At 38.4% G+C, this 26,446-nt stretch overlaps 2 protein-coding genes across 4 annotated transcripts; one reads left to right on the forward strand and one right to left on the reverse strand.

Moving 5' to 3' along the window:
* Positions 1–5,911: 5,911 nt before the first annotated feature.
* Positions 5,912–21,367, reverse strand: sturkopf (lipid droplet associated hydrolase sturkopf). Of its 3 annotated transcripts, none has more exons than XM_090177402.1 (6): positions 21,162–21,367; positions 19,954–20,125; positions 18,629–18,693; positions 18,472–18,553; positions 18,250–18,404; positions 5,912–7,157 (listed from the first exon to the last, which is right to left on the reverse strand). In XM_090177402.1, exons 2-6 carry the CDS (start codon positions 20,108–20,110, stop codon positions 6,612–6,614), a joined length of 1,005 nt encoding a protein of 334 aa, XP_090033528.1. In that variant the 5' UTR covers positions 20,111–20,125; positions 21,162–21,367; the 3' UTR covers positions 5,912–6,611. The 3 variants fall into 3 exon arrangements, with proteins under 3 accessions (XP_090033528.1, XP_090033525.1, XP_090033527.1); XM_090177399.1 differs by having other exon boundaries at positions 19,954–20,129; XM_090177401.1 differs by lacking the exon at positions 21,162–21,367 and adding an exon at positions 20,804–21,063 and having other exon boundaries at positions 19,954–20,129.
* qtc (GRIP domain-containing protein quick-to-court) lies at positions 21,332–26,444 on the forward strand. The gene is made up of 5 exons (XM_090177396.1): positions 21,332–21,724; positions 22,668–23,359; positions 23,434–24,134; positions 24,201–24,335; positions 24,779–26,444. The coding sequence occupies exons 1-5, from the start codon at positions 21,706–21,708 to the stop codon at positions 25,179–25,181; spliced, it is 1,950 nt and encodes a 649-aa protein (XP_090033522.1). The 5' UTR covers positions 21,332–21,705; the 3' UTR covers positions 25,182–26,444.
* Positions 26,445–26,446: the final 2 nt, after the last annotated feature.

Raw genomic sequence — 26,446 nt, forward strand, 5'->3', positions numbered from 1 at the left:
AAATCATAAATGAGAAAAGTTCCGCGCTCAGTGGTGGTTGCGAGAAAGAAGGCGAGAGAGATGAAAACAAGACGTTTGCGCAAACAGTAGTAATCGTCTTAGGCGGAACTTCGTCGTCAACTAGCGCCATCTGTCGCGACTCGAACGAAACTCGGATCCGCGAAATTTCGAAATTGCTACGGAGAGAATATCTAGCAACTTGTACCTCTTCTCTTAATGATACCTTACAAAATACGCGTTTAATATTACGTTTTTTAAAAGAAATATTTGTTTTATTTATTTTATTACGCGAGTGGGTGACCTTTCGTATAATAGTGGGCGCGTTTAAGGACCTTAGCGATTCGTAATTCTACTTGTCACCTATTTTCCCCTCGCTTTTTTTATTGCATAGGTCGAATCTGTTTGCGCCCCGGGGATTCGCAAACGCTTGTTTGACGAGGATTTAATTTACGAAATTAAGTTTTGGGTGGAGATTTCTCTCGGTACGCGCGAGTCGCCGGTTTGGGGTCGCAGCCGCGCATACTAATCACCTTCCTGAGCTAAATTATCTTGTTTTTTTTAATCGAAGAATCGTTTTCCATTGTCACAACGTTATAGTGTTTAAAGCTGATTTTGAAAGCGGCGTATTTCGTGTAGAAAGAAGGTATATTTTTCCGCTAGGGAATATTTATCAAGTATTTAAAGCGTAGATTTTGTCCTCGTTACACTTATCGGTACGCCTTTCTAAGCCGATTGAAATCCGGCTATAGTTCTTTTTTTCTAACGAGTATATAACATTTTAATAGGCCTATTTGCTTAGTTCAACAAATAATGTGTATTTTTTGTCCGAAATTATCAGTGGCGCAATCAGGGCGGGAGGCCTACTAGTCCAAGAGCCCATGACCAAATAAGCATGTGATAAGGTACACGATGGGTCAAGGTATTTTTTAATTAGGTTAGTGATTTGTAACAAAGAACTGTTTGTCTTACGAGTCAAAGTGGGGGCTTTCCGGAAATACGAACCACGTGACGTCACTTCCGGTGACCTTGAAATTGATATGACCTGATATTGGTATCATTCGATTGGTCTCAACGTGCTTTTACCAAATATCGCTAAATTAACCTTCAAATCTGAACCAAACGGCGTATAAGACTAATAAAGTAATTTTGTCTTATACATGTAAATTTGGGAGGGGCTCGAAATTAATTTTTTAATCTTATACGCCTCTTGGTTTGGATTTGAAGGTTAATTTAGCGATATTTGGCGAGAGCACGTTGAGACCAATCGAATGATACCAATATCATGTCATATCAATTTTCAAGGTCACCGGAAGTGATGTCACGTGGTTCGTATTTCCGGAAAGCCCCCACTTTGACCCGTAAGACAAACAGTTCTTTGTTACAAATCACTAACCTAATTAAAAAATACCTTGACCCATTGTGTAACTTATCGCATGCTTATTTTGTCATGGGCTCTTGAACTATACCCCCTTGTGAACTAAATTGAATGATTGAATATTATTTTAGAACTGTGTCTTTCCGCAGTCTCCGGAACAAATTCTCGTTGTGCAACTGATCAATGTAAAAAACTGCTGTATATGAAAAAATCTGGAAAAAGAATTAATGCGCGTGTGAACAGACTGCATTTACAATACCTTTCAGAATGATTATGTTGCTCAAAATCCCCCGAATGCTCAACAAGTATAAGCTCCTTCCTCCTAAAAAAAATTCAATCAGCCCACCGGGTTCGACCGCGGCTTGTGGCACTAGTGAAAACTCGGAACAACTCCTTCCGCGTTTAGTTTGCAAGTTATCTCCACACTGGTTAAAGGTATTTTCCCCCGAGTTCTTCGGTTTCCACTTTTCATAAAGACTTGTAGAGGTTAACGGTAATAATGCGTGTAGGGAGCTGTTGACTCGTGTGGCATGAAGGGCTTGCCACCACCCTCCTACGCCATTTAACCAAACCCCCTGAATTAATGGCATTAGTGTGGTGCCTTGGGTATTAGCATAGCTGATCATCGATTGACGTATCGGAAGAAATGTACCTTTAAGGCCCATTTTCATGCTCGCATCCTCCACTCGCAAGCGTGAAAATAAAGCTAAAATATCTGTTTGAAACAGATCGACGCGGAAAGTGAAAAGTGTGTAGCGGAAGCGGATTTTGTCGATTTTTACCCGCTACCAGCGAGCATGAAAATGGGGCTTTAAGCTAGTTTTCCACTGGCGCGCGCAACGACGCGTTTCTCAGCTTTGAAACGTTCAAACGTTTTTCGCGCGTAAAGAAAATAACGTTATGACGCGCGCTAGTGGAAAACAAGCTTTAGAAGTTAGAACTGAAACAATAGGAGGTAGGAGCTACGCTAAAAAATTGAAATCCAGAATAGTTTTTTTCTTGGAAATTTTATTAAAATCATCACAGAGAATGGAAGCACTCAACATGCACGTCAACCATATATTCGTTTCGCCAAGGCACACTCAATTTACACTTTGCGCGGGTTACACTTTAATCAAAACACAAATATCAATACACCACTTTATTCTTAAATTTTCTTATGGAATATCAACACGTTGTTGTATAGATTTAATTATTGTTTGGGAATTAACAAAAAATGGTAAATAATATCGTAATTTATTCCGTTTCTTTAAAATGACCTTGTTCTAAATATTTCTCACAATTAATTAAATTATTTTACACCAAGTGGTTAAACGTTAAGGTGAAACATTGCGAATGTTTAGTACTGGCGTCTGACACTAGATGGAGTACGAACTCCTTCAGCTTCGCGCTATAAATATGAATTAAATTTGGTCCGACCAGAGGCGAATAAAAAGCTGTACGCTTCTAAAACAGTAAAACCTCCACTTTTAACTAATTCATATTTACGTCGTAAAGAAAGGAAATTAAAATAAAATGATTGAAACATGTTTACAAGTGTGGAAAACGTTATGAGTAATATCATAAATATATCCAAAATAACAAAAGTATGACCTTCCTATTGTTTTAATGCTAATTTTCTCACCTAACTTTTTTTTACACTCGCCGAGCTCCAGCTTGGACTAGAACTGAACTGACAAGGAGACTACCCGAGGTGGTTATCACAGATTTTGTTGAAACTCGGGGGTTAGGTAGACCTTATGGTAGTATGAAAATTCCCAAAGGGAAAAGTTGGAATGGGCTTTAGTTTTCCTATGGCAAACGAAAATATTTTTACCTCTCCATTTAAAATAGCATGGGATTTTCTCGGTTACCCAAATTTTGTAAAAATTTAACCAAAATTGATCAATTTTACCCAAAATAGGTGAAATTCATCTTTTTGGGTAAGTTTTGAAAATTTAATTTTTTCAAATTTTTTAAGTAAGTAAGTACCCTGTGAAACCGCGAAAATCCCATGAGTTTTTAAATGGAGTTTTTTTGTTTTGAGAGGGAAAATCATTTTCGGTTGACATGGGAAAACTAAAGCCCATTGCAACTTTTCCCTTTGGAAATTTTCATACTACCATAAGGTCTACCTAACCTCCGAGTTTCAACAAAATCTGTGATAACCACCTCGGGTAGTCTCCTAAAATAAATTCGGTGATAATATTTGAAAATCGTCATACTTAAAGAATATATGTTACTTATGGTAATATAATTTACAAAATAACAAAATAAACCGCCATTTTCACAGTGCTTCACCTTAAGAGTATAGGGAAAATTCGCGTATAAATAAAAGATTAGACATTCTTAATATTCTTGTATCTGAACGTGGACGTCAACGTATAGGTTTCCATTAACCTCGTGGAACTTTAGCATTTCACGTTCGCGTTCAGACGTATGCTGTTTAATCTGTTTTATAAAATCATATTTTATATTAATTAGGCATGTTTTGGTCAATTCCTTTATTAAAAAGTATAAAACGTGAAAATACGCGGTTGCAGAAGGCATTTTGATAGCATTCAATTTCTTTTCCTGTATGACGGAATAATTTTCTCAAACATTTTGCACGGTTAACAAATACGGGCGACATTTACGAGTCATGATATTACACATTTTGGTTGAACTAGCGTAATATAACCGCAATGAGGACGATTTCTACTCCAAATACGCTGAAGATGGCGCCACACGTCATTAAGGGATTTTTCCGCTTCAGATTAATAACGGCGCTCGACCATGGACCAAGAATCTAAGGGGACTCACTATTCCCGATTATTTAAACACGGTAGGCGTGTCCTAAATCGGAAGGCTTACTGAGGTACATCATGGACTAATGTTTTAATTAGTCCATGGGTACATCAGCCGTTTGGAAGCGATTCAAGAATTCTGATCAACCGGGGTATATTTTATTTGTCTTGGGTTCGTGCGAGAAAGCTAGGTTAGGCTTAGTCAATTAAATTTTTTAAGTTTAGGAACGAAATGGACTCCAATACATTTGATTAAAAAACCTCAGACATACGCGGCTTACTGGTTATTTTTACTTAACACAATGGTCAATTACCATTACTTAAACTACGTCGGAAATCGACTTTAGCGACACCAAGTTTGTCCACATTGAACTAAAATTATCCTATTCCCAGTATTAACGCGTGCTTTTTGAAGCCTGAACAGTGAGACCCCGTCCATGGCTCGACGGTTGCCCTGTGGCGTATGTTCAACTTGAATGTGTCACGGAGCATGCGTCGTGCAGCGTTGCCAGATTTTCAAATTCAAGTTATCGTTCCAAAGACTCAAAATTATAGATTTTAAATCGAAATTATCGTTCCAAAGACTCAAAATTATAGATTTTAAATCGAAATTATCGTTCCAAAGACTCAAAATTATAGATTTTAAATCGAAATTATCGTTCCAAAGACTCAAAATTATAGATTTTAAATCGAAATTATCGTTCCAAAGACTCAAAATTATAGATTTTAAATCGTAATTATCGTTCCAAAGACTCAAAATTATAGATTTTAAATGGAAATTATCGTTCCAAAGACTCAAAATTATAGTACCAAAAACCTTCGCCAGGAAAAAATTTTGAATCCCAAAATCCGGCGTAACCAACGCTCAGCGCTATACTTTACATATTTAGATTTTATAGTATGCCAATAACGAAGATATCGAAAGGTCCTATAATAATAGGACGTCTGGCAACGCTGGCCACTATAGTGTCGTGTGGCGCCATCTTCGGCATAATCGGAACAGAAATCTTCCTCATTAAAACTTAACAAAGAAAAATATTTCAAAATTAACGATTTTATAAATGAAATGTAAATATTTTAATACTGAAGTCTATACATATAAAGGGATTACTATATATATAAAAAGATTTTGTTCACGGGTCAATCAATATTTACGCGTCTATAGGATTTAAGTTATGGCGTTATTCAAATGGGGTCTTTATTTGTTCAATTTATCCTTTTGTGTTACTTGGATAGACTACTATCATTATTTTCTATTAAACAATGGATATATCATTTAGTTTGACTCGTGTTTTCAGTGTTATCAAAAGAATATAATGGGTTGGCTGGTTTTAACAAAATGGTTTAAAAAAAAAACCAAAAAAACGTTTTTTTTTAACTTTGGTACACAATTTACTCTTAATGATAATTATTGGTATATATTCTTACCAAAACACAGGAAAATAAAACTAAAACGTCTTCTTGTCCAAAATATTTGTACATAATCGAAACAAAAACTAAAACTAGTGAGAATTTTGTAATATTCAAAATCTACACATTTTAAAGCAATATTGCTGCTCTATAGTTGTTCATTGGATAATAATAATCGACTAGGCACAGATATAGCATCTAAACTTGTATTTTTGTTTAAAGTTTTTAACCAAAATGTTAAACAGAGTAAAAGAAGTGTAAGCCCTTTAAGTTTAGTAACAGAAAATAAAAAGTTAATTTTTTAATATGGGCATATTATTTTGGTACTTTAATTTTTACACTCAAATTAAATTTTAGTTAATAAAGAACAGTATGTACAGTTAAAAAGAATTAACACGAGCGAAAAAATAGTTTAAAATTAATATAAACCAATATTTAAAAAAAAACTCGGTTCAAAAAAAACAAAATCTGGTTTAATAAAAAATAAAACGGTTATTCGGGGTTTTTTACCAACCCATATTTTGGAGTGAATGTTATTCTGTTAAAACATACACTCGCCGGCTCCCGCTGATTTTTTAAGATGCGGTACTGTTAAAAAAAGTAGTTCAGTCCGAATTGCATTATATAGTGAATTTTTCTCAAATCTATTATATCGTTAAAATATGATTTACGAATTAGTAAGTATCCCTCCGTAGTTTCATTAGTAAATTTTAGAACGTTGGTCGTAGTAATAAATACGTACACGTTTCATTTTTAATGCCTTTCTCGTATTTTATGGTTTTATCCACTTGCATCGGCTGATACTCAAAATACATAATTACCGTACTACTATATAGTTAGGTTGAATATTTAATATAAATGGTTGGGATTAGAGCTTGGGTTCGTGGACAATCCATGTTAAATATATCAAAACAATTATTTAAGCCCTATCTGGGCTATGTACATTTAAGTTTAATATTCATCATCGAAAATATGAGTTTGGACACTAAAGGTATAACGTAATTGAACACTAACGTTCAACTGATCGTAGCCGCTGTTTGAAAATGAAGGAATGACGCGGTTCAAACTAAGAGAGATTTGGCGTGAATGTCCCTCGGGGTTCCCAGAATACCTTCTAGAATCCAAGCGGCCAAGAGAGCGGCCATTTCTTTGCCATTCTCGAGGACAAAAGCGTGGTGGAAGTTGTGTTGACATAGTCTGACGTCCCCGTCGGGGAAAATGTCCTTCATGTCCTGGTAGTAGGAGACGGGACACCAGGCGTCGGAAGCCCCGTAGTACAGGGTGATTTTCTTCAAGTTCTCCTGGATATTGTCGACGTCCAAGGTCTGCACGGTGTCGAATTCGTCCTTGGCCATCAAGACCACCGCTTTGACGCAATCGGGCCGGAACACGTAAAGGGCGGCGCGGACCACGCAGTCCGGGATGGAACGACCTCGCAAGTACCACGAGACCAAGGCCTTTTGAGCCGATTCCCCCAAGTAACTGGCCGCGTAGACTCCGAGCAGCATCGGGTACTTGAGATAGTTGACCAGGATCGACATCCATTGTCCTTGAGGGCTCACCGACATCCGCTCGATGGTGGGAAACAGAAGAAAGGCCCGTACAACCTTGAATGGGACGATTACAAAATACGCATACTCGTTACTCTCAGCGTTACGCCAAAGTAAAACACTTCTACGCGTCAAGAAGTTATATAAATCTTATCGCTATCGATAAAAAATCTTTAAACGCGATTCTTCGTAGGCCTATCCAGGCCCGTCTTAAGACCTTTTGGGCCCCTGGGCTAAATTATTTATTTATATATATATATATATCTATATAGAGATATATCTATATAGAGATATATCTATATAGAGATATATCTATATAGAGATATATCTATATAGAGATATATCTATATAGAGATATATCTATATAGAGATATATCTATATAGAGATATATAGATATATAGAGATATATAGAGATATATAGAGATATATAGATATATAGAGATATATAGATATATAGAGATATATAGATAAATATAGAGATATATAGATATATAGAGATATATAGATAAATATAGAGATATATAGATAAATATAGAGAGATATATATATATCTATATATCTATCTATATATATATCTATCTATATATCTATCTATATATCATACCAAAACTTTTAATTTCAAAAGTATAACATAGGCTTACTGAAAATAAGATTTTTATATCTAGCTCTCATTACTTAGGACTAAAAATGGGGGTTAAGTTTTAGTTCTTTCAATATTTATAATTCTTTCTCAATATTTTTTACTCGTTGTTAGGTTTTAGAAATTGTTGGTACCGTATGACACGCGATGTGGCGATGAGTCAAATTACTTTAGACGTAACTAAAAGATACATAATATCATATGTAACATAATTACTCATAAGTATGCCTCTCTATAACATTTCCATTGAAAAAAATTCAATGAGACCTTGTTTCACGCGGAACATTCATTAAGCGGACCAAAAAATGCAAAATTCTTATAATCCTTGCGCTATTGAAAAGGTTACCAAGGAAACAAAACAAAGCCAGGAACGCGCGAGGAATTCTCACTAACTTCCGTTTCCAATCAGTAAAGTTGATGACGCGTATTTCGTCACGGAATTGTAAGTGACGTAATTTACGTCATATCCCGTGAACAAGGTTTCATTAACGAAAATACTTTTATGGCATACTTATGAGTGATTATGTTACATATGATAATATTAAATGAGCATAAATAATATTTAACCAACTAAACCCTCATCCATAGAGTAGAGGCTGTATGGCTGGCCTTTCCGGGGCCCAAAAACTGGCTGGGGGCCCTGGGCTGTAGCCCATTTAGCTGGTCTCGGCCTTTAAGACGGCCCTGGGCCTATCTTCTATATCTTAACGACGGGGATTCTTTACGGCTTTTCAATAACTGAAAATCGTTGCGTGTAAGCCCGGGAAGGGATCAACCCGCAATGCTAAGGTTACAAAGCCAAAGGGGTTCGAGCCTTCAACTTCACGTCGCTAAATTTAGATGTATCTAGTACGGCGATCGAAGAACGGGGGCGAAACGATCGAGAACACTATCGTCTACTTTCTCTTTTAATCTCCGTTGTATTTATTCACTCTCTCAGGACCCATTTGTATATTAAAGTTCTAAATATATTATCTACAGGACCCGTTAGGTCTAACTCAGAAAAATACGTTATTTGTCGTAAACGAACTTCTCTCTAGTAAAAAAAAATGTTCATTTTTGGTCGCTCTATTGTCGACTCTTTATCGCGGGCGTCGTTGGAGTTTTAAAATGCCGGAAACGTTTTGTCAGGTGGTTTGATGTATTGTACGAAGAGAACCTTAAGCCCGAGTAAGAAAACGCCTAGGAGGAACGTGTAGCTTAAATAGTCTACGCGCGATAAAGCTACGTCGACGCTACTACACGTTTCCCTTAGACGTTTTTTATTATGGTATGCGTGGAATGTTTTGAGCGAAGGTCTTGTTTAAAACTTTTGAGGGCATATTTTATATTTATGAAAATGTCTCGCTCTAAAAATACTTTTCGGAATCAATATTTCGAAAGTTCAACGAGGCCGAACTAGGCTCAAATTTGTCTCTGGTATTTTTATCGGTGACAGAGTACGGACCACGCAACTACGAATTTTATCGTGGTGATGGGGGTTTTTCCCGGAGGTTGACCAAATGAGGGACATTTAGACCAAATAATTCGATCGAATACCAAATCGAATATTCAATTCGTCGAATCGAATAGCACTTGGGAAAGTTCGCGAATATTCGTTTTTCTTGATCAAATAGTCGAATATTCGAAAAGATATTAAAAAAGTATTTGGTATTTTCAAATAGTTTGCAAACTGGTCGAATAACCGCGGGTCTTTTTCTAATTTGTTGAGTTTCAAGGCCATCAGAGGAGAACGCTGTGAAATTTCCGAACTAGTGCTTATTTCTGGCACCTCTCTTTAGGCCACAGCGGCAAGGACCATATAAAGAGTAACTTGCACGTCCATTATTCATACCGTGTGTATTAAGGCAGAAGTTATTTATTCTAGCGCTTATTGGCTAGAATATTCGCGTGTTCTTTGTTATGGAATTTTCTAGAATAGCAAAGTAAAACTAAAACGTAAACCAAGTTCAAAACAAAACTAATAACTGGGAGAAAGGTTGAAGTAAGTAACTTTTTGGATTTTCCGGTTTTGAATTTTTGAGTTCACTAAATTATTGGTTTAAAATTATTATAAATTAAATTAAATATTATTTTTTTATTTGTAATAAAAGATCTGTTCCTTCGTGTTTTACATATATTTAAAAATTCGAGATTTTAATGAAGTGTTTGCAAAGCATGAAAAATATAGCATATCCTTTGATTTTAATTGTAGTTAGTAGTTACTAAAGTGGGGTGGCGGAGTGGTTAGCACTTTCGCCTCGCAGCAAGAGGAGCCGGGTTCGATCCCAGCTAGTGGCACTGGGTGAAAAACTCGGAACTACTCCTTCCGCGTTGAGTTTGCAAGTTCTCTTCCCACTGGTTAAAGGGGTTTTCCCCGGAGTTCTTCGGTTTCCCCTTCCATAAAAACTTGTCGAGGTTAACGGTAATAATTAGTGTAGGGAGCTGTTGGCTCGCGTGGCATGAAGGGCCTGCCACCACCCTCCTACGCATTGTAACCCGGCCACCTGCTTTAAAAGTCGCATGATGACTTAGGCCTAAGGTGGTGCCTTGGGTATTAGCCTAGCTGATTATTATTATTATTATTAAATAAATAATAAAAGTCGCTAGCTGACTTGGACCTGGGGTAGTTAAACTTTAAAAATGTGTATTTTAAACCTTGTTTGTAAAAGTTTTCTTTGAAAAAGTTTAGTATTATAGTTTAAATTTATTAAATAAAATAAAATATAAATTATACATTTGGTTTAGTATTTTACTATTGCAAGTAAAATGAACAGTGATTTCAATTACTTTTTTATTTTTTTGACAAATATGCAAACTATTTGGTTATTTCAAAACCAAATAAGTCGAATTATTTGGTATTCGAAATACTTTTTGGTATTTGATCAGTTAACTGGCTTAAATTTTGCTCTAAAAATATTCGACCAAATTATTTGACGGTATAAATATTCGATTTGGTATTTGACGTGCCTTGAAAAACAAAATTTGATATTCGATTCGATCCCCAAAAAATGGTATTTGCACACCTCTAAAGCGTACCCAATTTCGCTAATTGGACGGCTTTTAAAATTCTCTTTGGGCTGGAAAATACCTTTACATGTTATGATAAAAAAAGCGGGTAAATAAATCAAGCAGCATTAGCGTCAAGCGCAAAAACCACATTTCAAATTCGGTCAATTACAAAGACTATTAATAGGAACTGGTTTGATAATTACATAAACAAGATGTCACGTATATTTAAGTACACACTTTGTATTAACTATATTTTAAATATTAAATTTCAATTTGAACAAATTTCCAATCATCTTGTACATTAAAGAGAATATTGTCCGCTGCATTATATAGCTTTAGATATTTCTGGCGCTAGCTAGTTAGTGAGTTCTTGCACAAATTATTAGTTGTCTCCCATAAAGAATGTGTTGAGGTTATATTCCCTTTAACTTAATAAACCCAAGAGGAATTTTATCGAACAAGAATTTTTCGAGTTACCTGATTTTGCAAATAAAGTAGCGAAACGCGAACACGTTACTTTATATTAATTTTTCGAGTTACTTGGTTTCGGAAATAAGGTAGCGAAACGCGAACACATTAATTTACATTAATTTTGAGACATACCGTATTTTTAGAGTGACCTGGTTTTGGAAATAAGGTAGCGAAACACTTTAATTTAAATTGTCATTCGTACCTTAAAAAGAAAGTATGTAACGCTCTGTAGAAGACAATAAACACAGTTAGTACCAAGGTCGAAGATCAAATATATGGAGACAGATGGCACTTGTATACTGAATTTTGAATTGGTACGAAATTCAAATATGACAATAGTGCGTACGCGGTTCGTAGGGTCCCGCGAATTGACCAGAAATATGACTTAAAATTAAAATTTCTTAGTACTGATCATTTCAGAACTACGTTTTCAGTTTCACTAACTAAAAATATAATTTTCAACCAAATCGGTCTTCATTTAAAAAAGTATGTAGAGTTTAAGGCGAAAATTGCGAAAAACCACTAAAATGGGAAAATGACTTACTTCTTCGGCTCCGATTCCGAAAATTTAAAAGGGGCTACCGAGGGCATGACAAATGCTTTCGATTGACAAATCACTGACTCTTCTAGACTTAATTGTAGAAGAGTTATGAAAGATTCGGCGGTATGGGGCGCCAAACCGGAAAAAACTAAATAACATTTCTAGGTATATTTTAATGGGTCTGGGATTATTTTAACGGGCCTGGGATTATTTTAACGGGCCTGGGATTATTTCAACGGGCCTGGGATTATTTCAACGGGCCTGGGATTATTTCAACGGGCCTGGGATTATTTCAACGGGCCTGGGATTATTTCAACGGGCCTGGGATTATTTCAACGGGCCTGGGATTCTTTCAACGGGCCTGGGATTATTTCAACGGGCCTGGGATTATTTCAACGGGCCTGGGATTATTTCAACGGGCCTGGGATTATTTCAACGGGCCTGGGATTATTTCAACGGGCCTGGGATTATTTCAACGGGCCTGGGATTATTTCAACGGGCCTGGGGTTATTTCAACGGGCCTGGGATTATTTCAACGGGCCTGGGATTATTTCAACGGGCCTGGGATTATTTCAACGGGCCTGGGATTATTTCAACGGGCCTGGGATTATTTCAACGGGCCTGGGATTATTTCAACGGGCCTGGGATTATTTCAACGGGCCTGGGATTATTTCAACGGGCCTGGGATTATTTCAACGGGCCTGGGATTATTTCAACGGGCCTGGGATTATTTCAACGGGCCTGGGATTATTTCAACGGGCCTGGGATTATTTCAACGGGCCTGGGATTATTTCAACGGTCCTGGGATTATTTCAACGGGCCTGGGATTATTTCAACGGGCCTGGGATTATTTCAACGGGCCTGGGATTATTTCAACGGGCCTGGGATTATTTCAACGGGCCTGGGATTATTTCAACGGGCCTGGGATTATTTCAACGGGCCTGGGATTATTTCAACGGGCCTGGGATTATTTCAACGGGCCTGGGATTATTTCAACGGGCCTGGGATTATTTCAACGGGCCTGGGATTATTTCAACGGGCCTGGGATTATTTCAACGGGCCTGGGATTATTTCAACGGGCCTGGGATTATTTCAACGGGCCTGGGATTATTTCAACGGGCCTGGGATTATTTCAACGGGCCTGGGATTATTTCAACGGGCCTGGGATTATTTCAACGGGCCTGGGATTATTTCAACGGGCCTGGGATTATTTCAACGGGCCTGGGATTATTTCAACGGGCCTGGGATTATTTCAACGGGCCTGGGATTATTTCAACGGGCCTGGGATTATTTCAACGGGTCTGGGATTATTTCAACGGGTCTGGGATTATTTCAACGGGTCTGGGATTATTTCAACGGGTCTGGGATTATTTCAACGGGTCTGGGATTATTTCAACGGGTCTGGGATTATTTCAACGGGTCTGGGATTATTTCAACGGGTCTGGGATTATTTCAACGGGTCTGGGATTATTTCAACGGGTCTGGGATTATTTCAACGGGTCTGGGATTATTTCAACGGATCTGGGATTATTTCAACGGGTCTGGGATTATTTCAACGGGTCTGGGATTATTTCAACGGGTCTGGGATTATTTCAACGGGTCTGGGATTATTTCAACGGGTCTGGGATTATTTCAACGGGTCTGGGATTATTTCAACGGGTCTGGGATTATTTCAACGGGTCTGGGATTATTTCAACGGGTCTGGGATTATTTCAACGGGTCTGGGATTATTTCAACGGGTCTGGGATTATTTCAACGGGTCTGGGATTATTTCAACGGGTCTGGGATTATTTCAACGGGTCTGGGATTATTTCAACGGGTCTGGGATTATTTCAACGGGTCTGGGATTATTTCAACGGGTCTGGGATTATTTCAACGGGTCTGGGATTATTTCAACGTGGCTGGGATTATTTCAACGTGGCTGGGATTATTTCAACGGGTCTGGGATTATTTCAACGGGTCTGGGATTATTTCAACGGGGCTGGGATTATTTCAACGGGGCTGGGATTATTTCAACGGGGCTGGGATTATTTCAACGTGGCTGGAATTATTTCAACGTGGCTGGAATTATTTCAACGTGTCTGGGAATATTTCAACGTGTCTGGGAATATTGTAACGTGTCTGGGAATATTGTAACGTGTCTGGGAATATTTTAAAGTGTCTGGGAATATTTTAACGTGTCTGGGAATATTTTAAAGTGTCTGGGAATATTTTAACGTGTCTGGGAATATTTTAACGTGTCTGGGAATATTTTAACGTGTCTGGGAATATTTTAACGTGTCTGGGAATATTTTTTAACTCTAGGCATATTTTTTACCTCTAGGTATATTTCTAGAAATGTTAAAATATTTCTAGAAATGTTAAAATATTTCTAGAAATGTTAAAATATTTCAAAAAATAAATATTGTTCGCCTGACAATTAGGGGTAAATTTTAATTTTGTGGAATAAAAATTTTTGATAACGCTTAAATTAATTTCGACATATTGAAAACAGATATCTAAATGTTAATAAGTAGCAGTTTTAACTAGGCCTGCGCGGGTACTCGAAAATAGCGAGTACTCGGACTCGGGATTCGGGACTCGCAACCCGTTTTTCTAAGGCTCAAATTTGTACCCGAGTCCTTTGCCAAGGTCTAAAAATTACTCGAAGTGGACTCGAGCCCGAAAAAAAAATCGCGACGAGTCCCTTATTCCCGTCGTGCGAGAAATTTCAATTCCCGGAATGGCGCTACAGTAGCCATTTAAGTGCACACAGTTTGTTTTATGGAGATCACTTGGCTCACCTTTTAATTTATAATTTTACGTCAAAATGTGATAAAGTAGTCACTATGTTCCTTACTTGAAAAAAAGTTTTACTTTTTAAGATAAGATTTAAAGTTTACTTTTTATTGTAAAAAAGCTAAACAAAAATAATAACCAAAATAGTTTACCAAATGTTGCTGGTGAATAATAACCATCATTATCCAGATATAAAAAGGTTTTTTAAGAGAAAAAACACGAGAACCACCAATGGTCTAGAGAGTTAGGAGTAAAAACGCGAACAAGTAAAGAGACCAAGAAGTGGGGGAGAAAACTAAGCTTTATTGGGGAAAAATATGCGGTACTTCAGCCGATAGGCCTTCCAGGCGAAAAACTTAATTTAGTCTTAATTAAGTTTTTCGCATATTTTTATCCAATAAAGCTTAGTTTTCTCCTTCACTTCTTGGTCTCTTTTAAGATAAGATTGATTTGTAGCCAAAAATTTTAAAATTAGTAGTTAGTGAGAAAGAAAAAGACTCAACAACGTTTTAAAGTACACTATTGAAGATTTTATTAAAAATCTTTACAATTAAAAACTCGCGACCTGTTTCGATATCTGCGAGTACGCAGCCGTTATCAAGCGATACGAGTCTAACCATCATCAGATGGCCAACGTTGCACCGATGAAATCCAAAAAGGAGGTTGGGGGGCGCGAAGGTTAGAAATACAGTAGTTATTTTTATTATACAGTGTAAATGCATACTGAAGGATGTATGCATGGCGTTTACGGGAATAGTGAAAAGTTTTTTAAGTGAGGGGGGCACAATCTCAAAGGGAAGATAAATATATTTACGAAAAAGTTTTGATTTCTTTTTCAACGCCCTAAATGACTTTAACCAAGGTATAAGTTTTACAATTGAGTACGGTGCCAATAATAAAAAAAACTATCCCGTTTTTAGACACACTAATAGATATACGGGGTAACAATACCAATATTTCCGTATATAGGAAACCCTTCTCCATATGTACCCCACCCCATACGTCTTCAGCGCACCCTAGGAGTAAAAAAATCTCCGCTCTTTTAAATACACGTTTGTCTTCAGAGCTCTGCATATTTGTAACACGCCTGCAGCTATATCCAAAGAATTGAGTTTCTTGAAACAAATCGCAATTGACAGGGGCTCCCCCCCCCCTCTGATATTATAGACCGGGCATACCATCAATTTCATAATAGAAAAGAACTACAGAATACAACCAAGCTCTGTTCCCAAAGAAAGTTAATCATCCGTAGATTAGAATTACCTTTCTACCCGGTATATCTACTAAAATTAGTAATATAATAACTAGAGATACTGATTGGGGGGTTGCCTTCAAACCATTAAATAAAACTACGAATCTTCTAATCAACTTAAAATTCCATGTAATTGCGAAAAATGTTATATTGGACGACCTGAACGACGTTTCTCAATTAGACTTAAAGAACATACTAGAGACGTAACCAACAATAAATTTGAACAATCAGCCCTAGCTTCACGCATTAAGGACAATATTCTATGGAATGAAGCCGACCTCATCTTCAAATCTAAAAATTCGATACATCTAAATATTGTTGAAACATATCTCATTAAGAAACACAAGGTCAATACGCGCTAGCCCAGAAATTATAAAATTCTGGAATTGCTTATTATAGGTCGATCACACCCCCCACCTGCCTCCACATAGTTTGTAATTTCCCTATACATGTATTGGTTTTTTTTTCCGTAAATATATTTATCTTCCCTTTGAGATTGTGCCCCCCTCACTTAAAAAACTTTTCACTATTCCCGTAAACGCCATGCATACATTCTTCAGTATGCATTTACGCTGTATAATAAAAATAACTACTGTATTTCTAACCTTCGCGCCCCCTAACCTCCTTTTTGGATTTCATCGGTGCAACGTTGGCCATCTGGTGATGGTTAGACTCGTATCGCTTGATAACGGCTGCGTACTCGCAGATATCGAAACATGTCGCGAGTTTTAAATTGTAAAGATTTTTAATTAAAATCCTCAATAGTGTACTTTAAAACGTTGTTGAGTCTTTTTCTTTCTCAATATCTATACACTAGTCTGGAGTCACATACCATATTAGTAGTTAGTGTTCGAATTTTTTTTCACAAGTATAAATAGTTATTTTATAATCGGGACTCGAATTAGACTCGACTGGAAATTCTAGACTCGAATTAGAATCGACACCATATTTAAGGACTCGAGGGAGTTCAACTCAAGGTTGCTAGAGATTTCGCTAATATGAGTCCAACTATCAAAGACTCGAGACTCGTTCAAGTCCACTTTTCCAGGACTCGGGATAAGACTCGAAACCCAAAAAAAAACAGGACTCGCACAGGCCTAGTTTTAACTGGTTTTTTGCAAAGTTATACAATTATCGTACATTAACGTACGCGCACTCTGAATTATCGAAAATAGCGTACTATTATTATCCTACGGTCTAACAAGCCGTGATATTAGTTCTACATCAGCCAAATATAAGCCCCCCCCCCCAAAATGGGCATCGCTATCGAGATAAAATTTGATAACTCTTGAATCGACGTATCGTTTACATATGCGGTCTCAGCGGTTTCCAAGAAATCAATTTCCCATAATTAAGGGCGCCAATGGGTATCGCGATTGAGATAAAAATTTAATCAACCATTAATGGACGTGTCGTTTATATTTGTGGCCTCAGCAGATGCCGAGATATCAAGGGCCCAAAGTTAGGGGCCCCGAGCAAGGGCGTATCCAGGATTTTATTTCAGGGGGGTTTTGAGGGAAAATTTCAAGGGGGGGTGCTGACGGAAGTTTCACTGATTTTTATTAGGCACCCCCCCCCCCCGTCATCAGAAAGAGTTTTTCATAACCCATTCATGGACGTATCGTGAATATTTGTGGCTAAATCTATGGACTCCTGAGGTATCACGATCAAGAGAAACTTTCATAAGTCATGAATCGATCGTTCGGTAGAAGGTAAAAACCAAATGTTTTGAGATAACTGGTTTTAAAATAAGGTAGCTAAACGCGAACGCGTTAATTGACATGCTTTTTTACTCAAACCGAGTAGTTTTAGAAACCTGGTTTTGGAAATAAGGTTGCAACGACACCCTATACCACAGCAATGACCTCGCGAGTCATCGTCAGCGCGCCCGAACCAGGTAGAAGGTACAGTAATTCGTTTAAAATGATGGTACTGCATTTGAACGGTAGATACGATCCAGATAAAAGTCATTAAAAAGAACGACATTGATTAGTAGTTCTGGGAAATAGTTATTAGAGTGCGTAAAAAATAATTGAAACTTCAGGAGGGGTAAAATGAAAAGCTCTTCCAAATTGTAATTAAATAGTTTAAGCTGACGAATCCTGGCTCTGCGGGTAGCTTTATAAGCATTTTGAAAAAAATTATGATGTTGATATGAAGCCCCGATAAAAAGTTATGAAAGGTTTTGCAAAGTAGGACTACCACTACTACTACTGCTACTACTACCACTACTACACTTGAAAGAAACCAATAATTCCACTTCTATCGAAATATATATATATTAAAATTGGCTCGGAATTATCGACCTGAAATAATGGCTTTAAAAGTCGCTTAATGGCTTGGGCCTAAGGTGGTGCCTTGGTATTAGCCTAGCTGATTATTATTATCGTACGTCTGTCAACGCTGCTGCTGCCCATATTTTCTCTGTTCAATTCACCCGAATACATAATAGTTGAGAACGTGAAGTATACTGACCCTGAGTTGAGGTATCCTTTTCATGAGTTCCAAAATGATGTAACAACCTATGGAATGTCCGACCAGAACCAAATCTCTGTCGGCTGGAACGTATTCTTGGATGAAAGCTAATTTGTGTTGAATTTGCCCTTCCAAATTGTACATTTCTTCGTGTTCTGTTCGTTTAATCGATAAGAAAAAGTATGACTATATTGAATATAACACGGTGATATAAACAATTACCTCCAATTTGTGGTCCGCTGGTTTGGTCCGACGGTGGCTGACCAGAGTGGCCAGCGTGCGAGATGGCCCAAATCGGGACGGCCTGCAAAAATGGACAAAAATTAACTTTCGAAATTTTTATAATAATATATATATAATTAATTAAAAAACCACCTACCCTTTGTAGTCCCTCGTACAAGCTACATACGAATTCTTCGTAATATTCTATGGCACCTGGATTACCTGTACAAGTTGAAGTTGAAAGTGGTCAATAACAGGGCTGGCGTTAGGGGGGAGTAAGTAGGGTAAAAGTACCCCGGGCCCAGGTGCCTAATTAAAATATTCTGACTATTTCTAAAAAAAAAAAAAAAATGGAGTAAAACAATTTGTGGGGTGCGGGGTAGGGGCCTGAGAACGCTTACCTTATCCTAGAGCCATCCCAGGTCAATATCGAAAACATCTTAAGCGCGGACTCTTTGCTAAACTAAACCTTAATTGCGCAATAAATTTGAAAATCAGTTCGGTGATAATTTATGATATTAGCTATTTCCGTTCATAGTGAGGTTAATTTCCGGGGGATGGCGCGGTGCGAAATGTTCTCAAGAATACTAAATACCCGATTATTAATTTAAAACCCTCTGTAACGCAGACGCGCAATGTTACAAAATGGCCAAATTAATTTCGTGAATTGGCGCCTCAATAAAAGCAAATCAGCAAGTCGTCAAGGAGTAATAGCACTGAGAGCGTAAAATGGAAAGCTAGGTTGTATTTAGTCCTTGTCTTTTGGTATTGAAGCGGTGCCGAAAATAAGGCCACATTTTAGGCGGTAAAAGTTATATACAAGTTTAAAAAATAGAAAATTTTACCTTTATATCATATAAAATTTATCATTTACTTCGACCAGGACAAACACGTGTGCAAAGGCTTGTCTCTTTTGTGAAAGCATGGTGAAAGTGAAACGCAAAATCTATTTTACAAGTCGGATTAAAGTTGGCTTAGTTGGTTGGTTGGTTACCCTGTTACCGCCCGACCGAAAATATTTCAGATCAGTGACTAGGTCATGGGAGAAGCGAAAGGAGAGCGGCGTTTATTGAGACGACTATTGAGTCAAGGAGATAAGATTATCGGATAACCGCGAGAATCAGTGAACCACGACAGAGTAAAAACAATTTCCATTTCGCGTAGACAGAAAACCAATAGTTCTTTCTATAAAGTAACATGGCTTTCTTGTTTTAATGAAGCTCTTACGACACTATATTTACCTTTTCCAACACTACGAGCGCGCGCTCGAATCACGAGGAGCTTCCTATTTTCTAACGCTCGTGCAAATCGCGCGTGCTAAGATAATTCTGCCAAAGCTAAGTTTTGTGACGTAGGAGCAACATGTTATACGTCTACTTTTAACAAGTTGGATAAGCGTACAAAATTTATAGAAAGAACTATTAATGGTTTTTATTTTCGGTTCCATTTATTTATCCCAATAAAGAAAGAACGTAGTTCTACCCGGAATGACAATGATGAGCAGTTTCTCGTTGACGGGCAATTTCTCGTCGAGCCATCTGCCGCAAGTGATCACTTTGGTCGGAATCCTGTTGACGGTGGCGAATTCCTCGTGCAGAAATTGGCGGTCGCTCGCCGGATTGTACGGTACCTCCAGCATCTTCGACGCGCTAAACTACCTTTAACATTCAACAACGTGTACCTTTAATCACTTCAATAAGGGTCACTTTCTTTCCTCAACTCTCTCTATATAATATATGGCAAAGCTAAACTAATGTTGAAATGATTTCCCCTTTGGCAATCGGTCGCGTTTCTACCATTGTTTCTATTTCCTCGAGTTTTAAGTCATTAGGAAACATTAATTTCTATACTCTAACGGGAAAGCTGAAAATATTCGAGAGACGCGTTATTTGATTGACAGGTCCAACGATAGAGGAGAGCCTAGTGGGCCTGATTTTGAAAAAAAAAAAAACATGGTAAATTCTGGAGTATATTTTTACCGGAAACGTATAATTATTTCCAGTTATTTCACTTGGGGGTCGGAATTAACAGTTTAAACGGGGCCAGGGCCCGCTCTCGGTGTTAATGATTATTTTCGTTAGGAATAGAGAAACCCCTGTAAAGTTGGCCGTGATATTTTATTTGCAATACGACTATCTTTCAGTTAAATAAAAATTAAAATTAATGTAAAATAATTTATATTTCGAATCTACGTTCTTAGAAATGGTTTTCCACGCCTTAAAATGCATTGACGAGATTCTTTTTACGCATATTTCAGTTATTGGTGGATAATTAAATTGTTTAACGCGATAGAAATACGTTAACAAGGTTTGCTTTAATTTAAATAATTTACCTCTAGTCGTCACCCTGAACGTAATCTCCAACGCCGGGTTTTAGAGTGGGCCGTTGCCCTTTGCTAAAAGACGCACGTGCCGGCTATGTCACTTATTTTTGCGTTATACCGGGTTATTTTTCGCGTATAACGAACCGTTTCACGTGTTAACGGTGCGCCTTTACATCGCGTCTCCTCGTGCCATGAAAGCAGTCTCGTTCGATAGGGAAATTTCGCGATAAGTAAGAAATCTGGCCTCCGCTACTTTTAAGAGATTTGCCGTTGTCTACATTACATCAAAAAGGAGGAATTATATCTCTAAAATAAAAGTGAGGGGGATAAGGCTTAAAGCGAATGTCTCGCGGGGAAAACCACTTACCCGTCTATCGATCGGAGTTTTCTTCTTAAAACATCAGTCACTAGGCTTATTTTCTACGCTAAAAGGATTCTACGGACATCGGAGATATACGTACAAAAAATCTACAACGGGAAAAAGGTTTTCTACCCCTACGGCATACACCTAAAGTTCCCTCGCGTTCTCCAACGGCGGCGATTTCCTTTTGATGTTTCTCGAATGAAACAGCCCCTCGAGTAGGAAAAAGCTAGATGCCGCGCCATCTGAATCCATTTTACGATATTATTACAGCGTAGTATTTATCAGCGTCATAAGGCCTGAAGCGCAGACAGATGTATCTGTTTCTTCGCTACCCACTTTCACGTTAAAATGTTTAATAGTTAAAATGTTTGCGTGAAACTTAACCGAGGCAAATTATGGGCCTATTTTTCTAGTCGAAAAAAATCAATAGCTGTAAAAATGTACCGAATTACGCAGCTTGATAACTCGGTGTGGATCGAAATCCAGTAAGCCTCGGCAGCTTTCAATAAGGAAACGCGTTTTACCTTTACGCGTACTAGTAGACAACATGGATGACAACAATAGCTGTAAGTAGAGCGTATTTTGTCTATATCGGGAACTGTTAAGATAAATCAAATCTTGATACGGTTATATAAATCGCTTTCCTATAGGACAAGATGTAACGCTTCCCGTAATAAACCATGACAGCCTTATGACCTAAGTCATAAAATATAATTTAAAAGTTTGTAATGGAAATATGGACTTCCCCCGAGAATTCACCCTTTAAGATGGTCAGCGAATGTAACGCGTCAGTGACTAATTTATTAGCAAGGCGATGAGCCATATCTCGAATACCACCATGAGAAAGATGCGTTAATTACAAAATGTCAGTAAAAACGCGAACTTTCCAGTTAAAACGAGAGAAATTATCGAGTTTGTTGACCGTTCAGTAAAGTTATAATTATCGAAAGTACGTACCAGCTACCACGTAGCTTTGTGGAAATTTGCCCGATGGGAAGTTTAGTTCACAGTTCACACTCGAATAGAGACAGTGTGCCCGCGTGGTCCTTCCTTTTCCTTCACGCTGCGTCTAGCATTCCATTTACGGTTCAATTGGTATCGAGTTACCCTAAGTTCTTAATGTTACCAGAATGAAGAAGAAGAAAAAAAACGCGAACCTAACAAAAAATCCTTTTAATTTTTAGACTCGGAAATAGGTTTTTATCTTCCGTATATTTTTAAAGAGACAACTTCGGAAAACATTCCAGAAAATATTCGCGTGTTGAAAAGACGGTTTTAAATTTATAAACTTCAATCGCGATAGACGCCGTGAAGCGAAATATGACGGTAGTTACGTTTAACTATTAAGCGCTTCAAACGGCAACTGCGGAATGAGATGGTCTTTTTTAAAAAGATTATTAATCATAATTTACTGTGGGTTTGCGCAAAACCTTTGTAATCAAAATTAGGAGGACAATCCCGTTCAGTGACATTGTTTTCCAATCGTGATTTGATATTTTTCATGTCCAGCGTCGTCACCGACTGCTAAAGAAAGTAAAGACGTTCCCGTTGCTCTTACTAACAACCAACAACAGGGGAAGGCCACAATGACGAAAGAGATTATACGCAACAATAACAACAACAAAAACGAGCGTCCATCTCGCCAACAAAGTCACATTCCACGCTTACAAAGATCGTCGTCTTTGCGACTGAAAAAATCGGAATCGAGCTTCGAGAACGCTTCCAACGACAATGGCAATGTTGAAGTCAACGGAAATAACAACGGGTCCCGGTTCATCGGTAACTCGCTCCGTCGAAGTCATTCCTTCAGCTCCAGTATGGACAGACGCAACCATTCCAAGGAGAACGGCTCGAGCCGGGACTGCCACCGCCTGGGCCGTTCCTCTTCCGAGCTAGACGACGACGACGCCTCTTCCGTCAAGTCATTCGCCAGTTCCAACAACAGCTTGGCGTCTTGCGATCTGGGAAGTACCATCTCCGGCCGTCGATCTTCAGCCAGCGTCTGCGGCAAGAAGTACATTCTGCATTGTCAAAGGCCCATCCCGCAGTCGGACGAGAAGTACTTGACGCCGACGCAAAGGAAAGACCGCCAAATCAGGCAGTTGAAAGCCGCCCTGGTCCGCGCCACCCGAGGATGCGAAGAAAAGTCCGTCGAAGTTGAGAGACTCAAGGCTGAAGTCGAAAGACTGAGATTTTCATACGTAAGTTTTAATTCGTTAACGACCGACTTTTCGTATTTCATCACTATACGATAAATAATATTTCTACCTTTTAGAGCGTAGTCTCGGGTCACGGTAGTCAAATATGCGAAAGTCCCTCGCCGGTAGCGACGGATGATTTGCCACGAATGCAAGAAGAAGCGACCGAAGCTCAAACCTTGAAATTCGGGCTGGATTCGATCGACGAGACTGACGCCCGCGACGAAGGCATTCAGAGTCCGGGCGTTAAAATCCGAAACAGCAACAGCCTGGAAGACAGCGGTATCTTGAACGATCTCACGGACAACGACGGGCGCCCCGTGTCCGGCTCCTCGCTCTTGGAAGGCATCGGCTCATCCGCGGAGGAAGAGCGAATCAACAGCGTGGCCGCTGGCCTTTCGGAAAGATCGGAATCCAGCCACAAACACAGATCTCATTTCGTCGAAACGACCAAAACGGAAGAGGCGGATCTGAACGACAACCTTCGCAATTGCCGGGAAACGCAGACGGAGAAGGCGCGCGATGCCACCATCAGCCCGCCTTTCTACGACAGTGAGAGGGAATCTTTTTACAAGGAAACGGAATATTTAGCGAACCTCAGCCGCGGCACTAGCCCTTCGTCCGCTACCAACGCCAATCTCCACGAAGTTCCCAACAATTTGTGGCACTCTCTGGAAAACATCCGCCGGAACCACGCTCTCGAGTGTCAAGAAATGAAGGAGAAACACAACAACAAGGTAGAAGACTTGTTGCAGAAGCTCAGCGAGCTCAACTCTAGGTTCGTCTAGTCTTCTATATTCCATTACTAAACGAACCAATCATTTGACAACGCTCGTCTCCGCAGGTACTTCGAAGTCCGGTCCGCGTATGAAAAGTCGTTGGAGCGCATTCGAGTCTTGGACACTCAGGTTTCGGAGCTGAGGAAAGAGATGTCGTGCCAGGAAGAATGGCACAGTCAGATGTATCTCAAGATGTACCGGTTCGTACTCTTTATTTGTTTCTCTCTCCTCTGACAACATCGTGATCCTTTTAAGTACAGTAAACACACCCAAAGAAATCGGCCAGAAAACTATAACGAGCATTATAGTCCCTGACAGAAGCTACTCTATGATATTTACAGTAATTTATAATATAAGAGATATTTATATTTTATTTATTTTATTTTTAGTTTATGACAAATTTGTACTTGATTAATTTTATTAGAAAAAGTAAACTCGGTTATGATTAGTTCCTACAAGTCAAATTGATGTTGTACTCGCGTTACTTAATAAAAAAAATTAAATGAAACAACACTATGAAAAATATTTTTTTTTACGTATACGAAAGTGAATAATTTCGGTAGCGTAAAGCCAACAACTTTGGTATCGGGTATCTTAAGAAAACACAAAGGGATGTAACCCTTAAAACCCCCTATTTCTTCAGCAAAGGTCAAGAGGCGGCCAAATTTGAACACGCTGACGAAGTGTTGGAGTTCGCTCACAAGGCTCCCAAAAGGGTGTCCGTACCCGAGTTGCTGCAGAGAGTGTACCGGGCTGAGAGCGACTTGGAACAAATGAAGCAGCTTTGCGAGATGTACCGACGCCAGCAGCCAGGTTCGGAGCCGTACTCCGCCAACAGCTCCTCCTCCAATAGTCTTAATTACCACCACGGAGGCGACAGAGCCGCCGAATACACCTTGAAGTTCTTGAAAGACGCCGTCTATTATTACCTCACCGAGAAAGATAACAAGGGCCATTTGCAAGCGATTCAGAGTATTTTGGGCTTCTCCGACACCGAGCGCAAAGCCGTAGCCAAAGCTATCCGAAAGAATATTCGTTTAGTTTGATTTTCCACTTAAATAACGCGTTTTTTCGTCGTATTATAGAGAGATCAATCTAACGCGAAGCCCCGAAGACGTTATAATGGAAACTTCAGAATGCTATGTCTTGACGAAATCGAGGCCCGAGCCTAGACGTTCCCGTTCATACCGTCGACCACCTTCTCGCGCGCATTACGAACAATATTTTCGGACTAGCCAGCCGTTCGCGTTTTGTTTGCTGATACGAACAAATTAATTTATTTAAAGTAGCGCGTTATTCCTCACCTGAATCTCACTTAATAATTCGGTGACGTAGCCAGGGGATGGATTCCGTTTAACTTTGACGGTACTAAATTTTTACCCCTTCTCAATCTCCCTCTGAAAATTTACATAGTCTGAACCACTTTCCTTGACTAAATTCTGGCTACGTCACTGTAATTTTCCTAGGCTTTTTCTGAAATTAACAATTTGAAATACTGCTTACGATTTATATAAATTAAGCGTTCCATCCTTACAGCCATTTACGGGTGTTTGCAACTTGATTATTTTTAAAATTTACTAAGAGGTACAGCGCAATCACCGAGCGTAACTACCGGCTGTGGTAAAAACTATACAGATTATAGAATGGTTAAAAATGGTCTAGGGAAGTAAACATCTTGAATCTTGGGTGTTTTTCATAAAACTAATCTTAGTGTAACTTTTCATTCTGTTTAGCTTCAGCTAAGGTTCTTACACTCGTGTACCTTCCACCAAACGCATTGATCACTTGTCGTAAATTTTCAGCTTCTGTCTTCCATTATGGGAAGCGAAATTGGGTTTTAGTTGTTCACCTATAAAATTAAATTTCCCCAAAGCTGGTGCTTATGTTATCTTAAAATTTAGGAAATTTTATTTATGGGTAGTGCTAAGAGACTGTCATATTTTAGTATTAAAAACTATTACCCCTAAGAATGTGACAATTTAGACACCAGTGTGATACTACTACAGAAATATATTTTTTTCACACTTTATGGAAAATGCAGTTCATAATTATCCATGGAGTAGGAAACCAGCTTTAAGGGTTTAAAACCTTGTAGCCTAGGTGTTCAACTGATTTAGGGAAAGCAGTCTATTTTGCTCTAACTAGGTTATTTCTCAATGATACTACAAATTCCCAATAAAACACACAAATGTTTAGTTATCTATTTTGTTGAGAAAATGAGTTACTAGTTTAAAAGATTTACATAATTTGGGTTGTGATTTTATATTTAAATACATTGTAAGAGGAGTGAACTATAATAAATGAAACATCT

The sequence above is a fragment of the Leiobunum rupestre genome, chromosome 6, assembly GCF_980474605.1.
Source record: "Leiobunum rupestre chromosome 6, qqLeiRupe1.1.hap1, whole genome shotgun sequence".
NCBI lineage: Eukaryota > Metazoa > Arthropoda > Arachnida > Opiliones > Sclerosomatidae > Leiobunum > Leiobunum rupestre.